Source organism: Phalangium opilio, unplaced genomic scaffold, assembly GCF_054372755.1.
Source record: "Phalangium opilio isolate 3A_F unplaced genomic scaffold, DU_Popi_V2 ptg000043l_1, whole genome shotgun sequence".
Classification (NCBI taxonomy): Eukaryota; Metazoa; Arthropoda; class Arachnida; order Opiliones; family Phalangiidae; genus Phalangium; species Phalangium opilio.
This window is the reverse complement of record NW_028324167.1, coordinates 6,806,537-6,816,670: the sequence shown is the minus strand read 5'-3', so window position 1 is coordinate 6,816,670 and position 10,134 is coordinate 6,806,537. Positions and strand designations below refer to the sequence as shown.

Genomic DNA, 10,134 nt, shown 5'->3' with positions numbered 1-10,134 from the left:
CACGTCTTAAATTTGTCACAAATGCGTAAAAAACCCCGTTCATTTCGCGTTCTAAGAACATGGATTTTAAAAATAGGTAAACGTGTCTAAATCGTACGTTAAATGGTTCCAAGCTGGTTTATTTTACAGGTTACTTACAGTGAATAGGACGTGCTTAATACGTTAATCGGACGTGCGAAATGCGTTAATCCATCGTGCTTAACACGATAATCGGACGTGTGTACTGGGATAATTTAACTTGTATAATGGGATAATTTAACGTGTGTACAGGGAGAATTTAACGTGTGTACAGGGATAATTTAACGTGTGTACAGGGATAATTTAACGTGTGTACAGGGATAATTTAACGTGTGTACAGGGATAATTGAACGTGTATTATGGGATAATTGAACGTGTATTATGGGATAATTGAACGTGTATTGTGGGATAATTGAACGTGTATTATGTGATAATTGAACGTGTGTAATGGGAAAATTGAACGTGTGTAATGCGATAATTGAACGTGTTAAAGAAAGAATTTCACAATGATATATAAATTTTATTTGAAACAATTATTTTGACTTTTGGAACATTTTGTATTATTTAATATTGTGGTTGTTTCCGCATCAGTTATTGGGTCAGTGGAATGAGAACTGGCTTTTCACTTATCGGTTCCACTTTTACATTCTCCATGATTTCATGTTCCACACTGGTTTAGGGACTAATTGATATGGAGGCGACGTTGGAGCTTATTAATTTTTTGCGTTGAGATATTTGCTCCAGCCTGTTGGTTGATTGTTTTAACCATTCCTTTATTGAGTCGTGATAAACAGCTTCTGGTCCCTTTTTGAAACAGGCGTTCGATCTAAAAGCGCCTCATAAGAAAATATAAAATTTTGTTATTTAATTTCGGTTTTTTATTAAGAAAATCTTACTTATAATCTTTAAGTTCAATTCTCGAAACGCGAATTTTCCTCTTCCAGCCCAATTAAACTTCTGGGCCAAACTGTCCTTCATGACGGTGGACAATATTCTCCTGGTGGCGTCAGAAACACTCTTACCACCAAGGCCCCCCCAGATATGATAACTAAATTTCGTAACATTAATGGAATGATTCTTTGATATTAATGTTTTAAAATCAATATTTACCAAAGTAAGCTAGTTATTTTTGTCTTTCAAAAAATCTTCAAGATGTTTTAAACCCAACTCTGAATCCAACGGCAAATTCAGATCATCTACATCAAGTTTAGAGTTATGAGGATCCTTTTCAACCATTCTTTTTGTTACTTCCATTGTTGCTTTAATACTTTCTAGCTGATGTATCATCACATTTTGAACGGACTTTACGCTTTCAAACTGAAGTAGAAACTTATTTCGAGTATTTTTGAGCTCATTCAGAAACAGTGTTTGAACTGAAAAGAAAGAAAACATTTACTTTCGCTGACATTTTTAGAATTATATTGATTATTTTTACAGCTTGCAGCATTTAGCGAATCATTAGCTGGCATGGTCAAGTTGGATGTTTTTGGAGCTTGTACAATTGTGTTAGTAAATGCTGCAGTTGATTCATTCTCAGAATTTATAATTTCAACAGAATCCAAAAGTTATAAAATATAACTGGTTTAAATTATAAACAAATATCGAAATGAACAGAAAAAACAAAGCTTTAAATGAAAGTAAACAACATTTAACGGCCAATATTTCTCACAATTTCAGGTAATATTTAGATCCTAAAATCTACAGTCCTATCACCGATCTGTCAAAAAATAATACACACTTGATTGACTATCAGATGCATTCCAGTTAATGGGAAAACTTGAAGGTATCGGCAGCACTGGCGTTTTCTTGACATTCTTTTCTTAAAGTGGAACAAAATTATAATATGTAGTTTCAGAGAAAAAATAGCAATCTTACCTAGATCGTCTCCAGATTTCTCACTGGTCTCTAAGTCTTCAAATTGGTAAAGTGGTGAAACGCGTTTTATTTTCTTACTGCTGCTTTTTTACCAAAATATTGGTTGGAAAATTTTTATTGGCTGTTTTTCATATTGGCCATGTTCCGCAAGACGTTTGACTACTTTTTGCAGTGGTTTATTTGGGCTGCTGATTAAACGTTTCACTTTGCCAAGATACGACTCAAATGGAACAGCGCTAAAATTGTCCACTCCACCAAACCTTCTAACATGTCCGGCCAAATGAATTAAATTGTGAATATTATAGACATATATACCCTTTCCATATATTTCTTTAGCACTTTCTACAAACAACTTTTTTCTGCATAGTTAATACTGCTTTCTTAGGGCGTTTTTTGACTTAATATATATATGGCACAATGAAACAACTGAAAATGAGCCACTAAATAATTTGGTAAGAGTCCCTTGAAAACACACAAAAACCTGTGTATAATAAGAACTGTCTAAATTCAGTTGCCTTCCACACTGTAAAAAAAGGGTTCGGAAACGCTCTTTAAAAGGTGTTTCCTTCCCCCACAGGAAACGCACCCTTTTAGGAACAAATTTGCACCCCATATATAGGGTGTTTATAAATACCCTAGTATATGGGGTGTTTTTAAATACCCTAAGGTGCTTAATAGAACCCTTATAGGAATTTAACTGGACCTCAGAAATTCTGCTTAGGGTGTGAAAAAATACCCTTTCATCTTTTAAGGGTGCGAATCGAAACCATATATGGTATGTACCTGATAAATTCGGTTGGGGGTTCGAAAAAATACCCTTTCAATTGTTAGGGTGTGAATTGAAACTATTTATGGTATTTAAATGTACCTGATTAATTTTGTTATGGGATGGAAATTGAAACCAAATGCATTGACCTGTAACTGAAAAATTCCCCCTGGGGTGCAAGAAATGGCATTTCGGCCTTTTACGGGTACAAACAAATATAAAATTCGCTGTGAAAGGTTTAATTATTATCAAACATGGTTCTTTCTTATAGTAGAAAAATGATGTTCACTACGTAATATATAAACTTTTAAATTGAGTCTTTAATTCGAGGTTCAGAGACAACAGTGTTAAAATTCATTAAAAATAGTGAAATGACTTAGACCGCGAAATTCAAAACCCAACAACAAAACTAGTATACAATCAGAACGTCACTTCGCAATTTTTCGGTTTCTTCGTAATCTGCAATAGAGTACTTCTCAGAGGCAAGTTACGTTCACTATCGGCTTCATTAATCACCCGTTCTATAGCTGCTGCTCTGTGACAAAATGGTGAAAAGTCTTAAAAACCTTGCTTGGCACTTTCTATCCATTATCTACGCCATTTGTATCTCTATCCATACTGAGATATTATCCACAGAAGTTGTATTATATTTCTCATATATCCACCACTATGTTTATAAGTAATTGATGAAAAGCCGCTTAGATATACACGCAAAAAAAATTAAAAATTAGTTGTTCGTTATTTGATTTAATCTTTTAATCATAAATTAGTCTGATTTATTATTCATGGGCTCACGGCTTTTATTGAGACGTTGAAACTTCTCGAAGAAAACTTAAGTCAAAAATCAAAATGGTTCACATCCGTATTGGCATCAGGGCTACGGAGTCGTGTCTTCAAATGTCCACGCGGTTAGAAGTAGGCAACCTAAACCCCAGCAAAATGAACCCAAACTTAACAAACCTAGCCAAACCGTAAATCTAACCAATCGAACCTAACTCTAACCTAATTTAACAAACCGTGATTACTATGGATAGTTGCGAACCTATCCCGGTCCAAGCTGTTAAAAAGATTGGAACATTTTGATAAATCGAAGTTAAACTTACAAAAAGTTTAGTTAATATAATTACCTTTCTTAAATGGTTTGATAACAGTGAAACACAGACGCAAGTACACCGACCGTTAAGCCTATTTTGAATTTGAAAATCATCGCAACTCGTGAATCTGCGTTCGCGAGCTAAATAAAAGAGTGCAACAGCATGTGCGCTGTTGTTTGGGGTATAAAAATACACCCTTTTCCCATTAAAACACCCTTCATGGGTTAAACATCTACTAAGGGTATGATAATACACCATCTAATATAGAAAGGTTTTCATTATCACCTCAGGAGGTGCTAAAACGCACCTAAAGGAGTTTTTTGACAAAAAATACCTTTTTAGGTGCCAATTTACACCCCCAAAATACCATCTTTTTTTACAGTGCAAGAAAAGGGGTGATCGATGCAGCATCTCTTTATAGGCCAGGACAGATAGGCCAAAAAAGGGCTTGAACATTTGAACATAAAGATGAAAATTGGTACATGTGTTGTTTTCGACCCAACAAAAAATATACTAAAAGTCCCCTGCTGTAGAGCGCGAGCTTTCGCCGCCATCTTGGAAAATGGCTGCCGGGAATTACAGCTACAATGTATTCCACGTTCTTCTTCAAAACTGATGAAAATTGGTACACATCATAATTGGAACCACATGAACATCATGGCAAAAGTTTACAGCTCTGTGTTCAATAGTTTGGTCGCCATATTGTAAAATGGCCGCCGTGAATGATAGGTACAGTATGTTTCACCATATTGTTGGAAAACTATGAAATTTGATAGGTATTATAATCAGAGCTGTGTCAATCTCACAGTAAAATATTGAAGCCATTAGTCAGATAGTTTGGCCGCCATGTTGGAAAATGGCCGCCATCAATGCCATTTAGACAAAGAATATGGTTCAAAAATTATGAATACTGGTAATTATTTTGTTGAAGACCTTCTAAACATCATACTTGAATATTGAAGACGTGCTCCTGATAGTTTGGGCGCCATCTTCGAAAATGACTGCTCGAAGTGCCAAATATATTACCGATATATAAATTTTTTCGATATTTTTTATTGAGTAGATGATTTTCATGAACGTATAAAACGCCATAAAAATAACTATTTTCGAGTCTAAATTATCGACCCATCTTCAAAAATGGTCCCTGAAATATTACTATCCTAAAATCTGGAAAAAAGAAAAGGAAAACCATATTACTCGAATTTTGGTTAGAAAAAACCGTTTTATATAGGGTATATACATTCTAGTGTCGTTAACGATTAGATTTAAGACACATTTTTAACATTTCGTTCATATTTCTCGTCATCCTGAAGATTTTTTATTACGGCTAATACCTTAACAATGACCACACATTGCTCAGCAAGCTAATCCAGATCGTCTACATTCACAGTTCTTTATACAACATGTTCTGCAGACTGCAGGTACAAATAATGAGTGTTATAAGCTCATCTGATGCCGCAAGGAGAATGGTGTGAATGGGATTAAATCGTTTCCTAGCTATTTTGGACTTGAAGATACGCTCGGAAAAAATGTAGTTTTGCGGTGTCGGTTGTTGGATGAAGCTTAGCGAGATCAAATGAGGACTTAACAGTATATGTGGCAACGGTTCCATTATACGTGTAATATCTACATAGTTGAAGCGTGACGTGTCAATTATCACCCTAAAAAAAGCGAAAAAAATCTCTCTTCGGCAGCAGCTATGGCTTCCCTAGATGCAATATGGTCATTAAAAAAGCGCAACAAATTTGTAAGATGTTGATTATCTGTCATTACTTTAAACCACGCCTTATCATAACCACACCCAGTTACAGCACGTAAATGAAAGAAGTGTTCTCTTAACCTTTTTAACTCAAAGGACTTATCGTGGCGGAGGGGGCCCGAGTTCGGTGTGACGGTTCGGGAGTTCCTTGGTTTCGCCCTTGGTTCAGACCGTTCCATGCCCCATTCCGTGAAGGTTTTGCTGGGCCGTTTCGCCCCCGCCCAGGTGTTTCCATGGCTCGCCTCCGCTATTGGCAACCCTCTAGGGGTCGCGGATACACTATTTGTTTTTGCCGTATGGCACTGTTGTGCTTGGAGAGAATTCCTCCGTCCCCTCGAGTCTTCTGCTGCCTTAATCCTTCCCTGTCACCGACCACCTCCTGACTGGGCTCGCCGCTGACGGTGTCCAGCTTCTGTCACCTGCTCAAGAGGCGTTTGTCGGTCCCACTGGCCGATACCGTGTGCCATGACGGCGGTTCCGCAGGTTAAATTTGGAATATGATGGGGAGGGGCGCTGATATGGCCCCCAGCTAGGTGTAGCGCCTAATCAAGGGTTCTGACATGCAATTATTATGAAAAATCTTCAGGATGATGATGAATATGTATGAAATGCTAGAGATTTGTCTAAAATCTAACCTTAAACAACACTAGAATGTATAAACCCCATCATATTCTCTAATCAACATGTTGAGAATAACAGCATGAATAACTTTTCTTTCTTTCAGAATTTAGGGCAATGATTTTCATGTGGCCATTTTTAAAGATGGTGTCGATAATTTCGACTTCAAGATATACATTTTTTGTGGTTTATTACGTTAATGAAAATCATCCATTCAAAAAAGGAATTTCAAACAGATTTATATATTTGAAATATATTTAGCATTTCCAGCAGTCATTTTCGAAGATGGCGCCCAAAGTATCAGTAGCAAGTCTTCAATATTCAAGTATGATGTTAAGACGGTCTACAACAGCGCTTCTCAAACTGTGGTCCGTGGACCGGCACCGGTCCGCGGACATGCGGCTGCCGGTCCGCAGGCAAGCGCCGGCAGAATCTGCCTTTCCCTGGTATAAACGGCCGTTTTTCTGTTTCTAGTCCCTCCTTAGTAAAGATAAAAAAGACCAAGGTCGTATTTACCTTTTTGAATTTTCATCTTAACGAATCACGTGCGCCTAGTTAGGTGCGCGAGAGTTTGAGATCAGGATGTTCCATTATAGTTACCTTCCCTCTACCCTTTTTGACCTAATCCCTTTGGTTAAAGTTGAATTGGCCGCGGTTTTTTTCGGAAGAACCCCGCTAGGTGTCACCAAGTGCAGACTAATGACAGGCGTGCCCGAGAAATATCTTTTTGATAAGATCTCATTATTTTACCATATTTAACTTATTCAATATTTGAAATTTAAGCGTTTTCCGTTATATCTGTACTAATTTTTATACCGTAAGTACCCATTCTGTTAAAAAAATATAATTTCAAATAAAATTGAACATCTATTTTGTTGTTGGAAAATAGTTCACAGCTTTTGGTAAGGGATGGCGAAAAGAGGCCCCCTGGTCTCATTTGTGATTCGCAAAAAAATATCTACGCAGCATGACAGTGCTTCTGACTCGGATGACAATGATAGCGATTTGAACTTAAGTCAAGTACCGTCCACATCGAAACGATTTCGCTCGACGTTCAAACGTCAGTATGACTCCTCATACATTGAATACGGTTTCACAGAATTCATCGACGACGGAATTCCGAAACCGCAATGCGTCGTATGTAGTGTCATTTTATCAAACGACGCCCTGAAGCCATCGAAACTAAAAAGACACTTGATCTCCAAACATCCAGAATTGAGTTCCAAACCTATTGAATATTTTCAACGATTGCATACTAATTTAATGGTTCAGCAAAAACAGATATTTAACGTATCACACGTGAATGTTGCTGCTTTACGAGCTTCATACAAAGTTGCTCTTCGCATTGCTAAAGCTAAAAAGCCATACACGGTTGGTGAAGCGCTAGTATCTGGCTGTATTAACGACGTTTGTTTAGAAATGCTGGGCGAACAGGCAGCAAAGAAGGTAGCACAAGTACCACTTTCAAACGACACTATTGCTCGCCGAGTTCAAGACCTCGCTCGTGGCATGGAAGACCAGCTAATTGAACAAATAAAAGCAGCGAAGTATTTCGCTTTCCAACTTGACGAATCAACAGATGTTGCGAATGAGGCAATTCTTCTGGTGTATGTTCGATATGAACATAATCACGACCTGAAGGAAGAGTTTTTCTTTTCGGTGTCGCTACCAAAAAACACCACTAGTGCAGAAATATTCAAAGCTGTGAGAGATTACGTGGTCAATACCTGTGGAATGGACTTTAAATTTTGTGTAGGTGTATGTACTGACGGGGCTGCTGCAATGACAGGACGACATTCCGGAGTAGTTACCCAGATTAAAAGGCTTGCACCTGAATGTAGGTGCACACACTGTTTCATTCACCGGGAAAATCTGGCCACGAAGAAAATGTCCACAGAACTCAATGTCGTACTCAGTGAAGTCGTGAAAATGGTTAACTACGTAAAGGCGAATGCCTTGAACTCGCGACTGTTTGCTTTATTGTGCGATGAAATGGGAGCGGAACACAAGCATTTGCTGTTACACGCGGAAGTACGCTGGTTGTCGAGAGGAAAAGTCTTTTCAAGGGTATATGAGCTTCGTAACGAACTAGTGGAGTTCTTTCAAAGCAGGAAACCGAATTGGGTTCAACTTCTCTTGAATGTTAATTGGATGGCTAAGCTTCCTTATTTGAGTGACATCTTTGCTATCTTTAATGATCTTAACACCTCGATGCAAGGAAGGATGATTTCTTGTTTCAACGTCGCAGACAAGATTGATGGACAGAAAAGAAAACTTAGCGCCTGGAAAAGTCGAGTATCAAGAAATTGTTATGACATGTTTCACAACTTAGCAACATTCATTGACGGTGCAAGAGAAGAGATTATTATTGCTTCTCTGAAAAATACCATTACCGAACACTTGTCTAATTTGGAAGAACGTTTCGAGTGCTATTTTCCACCAGAAGAAGATACACGGAAAGAAAATGCATGGGTGCGAAATCCATTCCTTCCAATAAAAGAAGACTTGCCCATAATTTTAGAAAATAAATTGTTGGAACTCTCAGCTGACGAAGGTTTGAGAGCAAGCTTTGAAAATATGTCACTCGCATCATTTTGGATAAAAGTGAATCCGGAATATCCCGAGCTTTCAGACATTGCCATAAAAAACTTCTTCCGTTTCTCACAACTTACCTTTGTGAAGTGGGATTTTCAACAATGAGCGTTGTTAAAACCAAATATAGGAATAATATGAACGTTCATCATCCATTTCGCGTGGCACTTTCGACAATTGAGCCACGATTAGAAAAAATAGTTAAAAATAAGCAGGCTCATCCCTCCCATTAAGTTGTAACCACCTAATATTGGTTTTCACACGTCATAAATAAACTACTGTCTTTACCATTTTTTCATTCATTAAACTTGGAAAATTGCAATTTATACCAAAGAAAAAATATGTCTGGTCCGTCATACATAGTTGAAAAAAAAAACGGTCCGCAATGTTAAAAAGTTTGAGAAGCGCTGGTCTACAACATAATTATTACCAATTTTAATAATTTTTGAACCATATTCTGTATCTATATGACATTGATGGCGGCCATTTTCCAACATGGCGGCCAAACTATCTGATTAATGGCTTCAATATTTTACTATGAGGTTCACACAGCTCTGATCGTAATACCTATAAATTTTCATAGTTTTCCAACAACATGGTGAAATATACTGTACCTAGCATTTACGGCGGCCATTTTCCAATATGGCGACCAAACTATTGAAGACAGAGCTGTAAATTTGGCCATGATGTTCATGTGGTTACAATCATAAAGTGTACCAATTTTGATAGTTTTTGAAGAAGAACGTGGAATACATTGTAGCTGGCATTCCCGGCGGACATTTTCCAAGATGGCGGCGAAAGCTCGCGCTCTACAGCAGGGGACTTTTAGTATATTTTTTGTTGGGTCAAAAACAACACATGTACCAATTTTCATCTTTATGTTCAAATGTTCTAGGTCAAACCCTAAAAGTCCTGGGCTATTAGAGATTGTTATCGCACGCGGGGAAACTTGGGTTTAAGAAGTCATTGTAAAGCCTATAGTTTAGCCGACTTCTTGGCGCCACAAACTAAAGGCTACTGTGAGCCCTCACCTTTCTAGGTGAGCGAGCCATTTTGTAAAATCAGAACTCTAAGAACCTTTCAACTGGATGGACCTATAAGGCCACTTTTTAGTACAAATAAAAACTCTGTTTCTTGTTACCGATTTTAACTCGCATCATTCAAATTTTTTGAAAGATAGAAATTTTTAGAGACTCATCCTTTTTAAGGCGCACTGAACTCAAGCATTCCGAACTTAATATGTTATTCAATTGTTATGTATACTTGTGAACCGGCTTCATTAAATCTTAAATAAAACAAAGAAGGTATTGCCTCGTCCTTTAGTAATTTCAGAGTTTTGTGGTTTCTGTCTTCGCTTACACGAAAATCACTTTCCTGAAAGTGATTACCGCAAACAAAATGGTTTTTTCCCG

The 10,134-nt window shown here is 37.5% G+C and overlaps 1 protein-coding gene across 1 annotated transcript; it reads left to right on the top strand.

The window, feature by feature from the left end:
- Positions 1-7,039: 7,039 nt before the first annotated feature.
- LOC149677964 (SCAN domain-containing protein 3-like) lies at positions 7,040-9,050 on the top strand. The gene is given in 2 exon segments (XM_089837429.1): positions 7,040-8,774; positions 8,777-9,050. Coding segments are annotated over 2 exon segments (1,914 nt in total). The 3' UTR covers positions 8,956-9,050.
- The last annotated feature ends 1,084 nt before the right edge of the window (positions 9,051-10,134 follow it).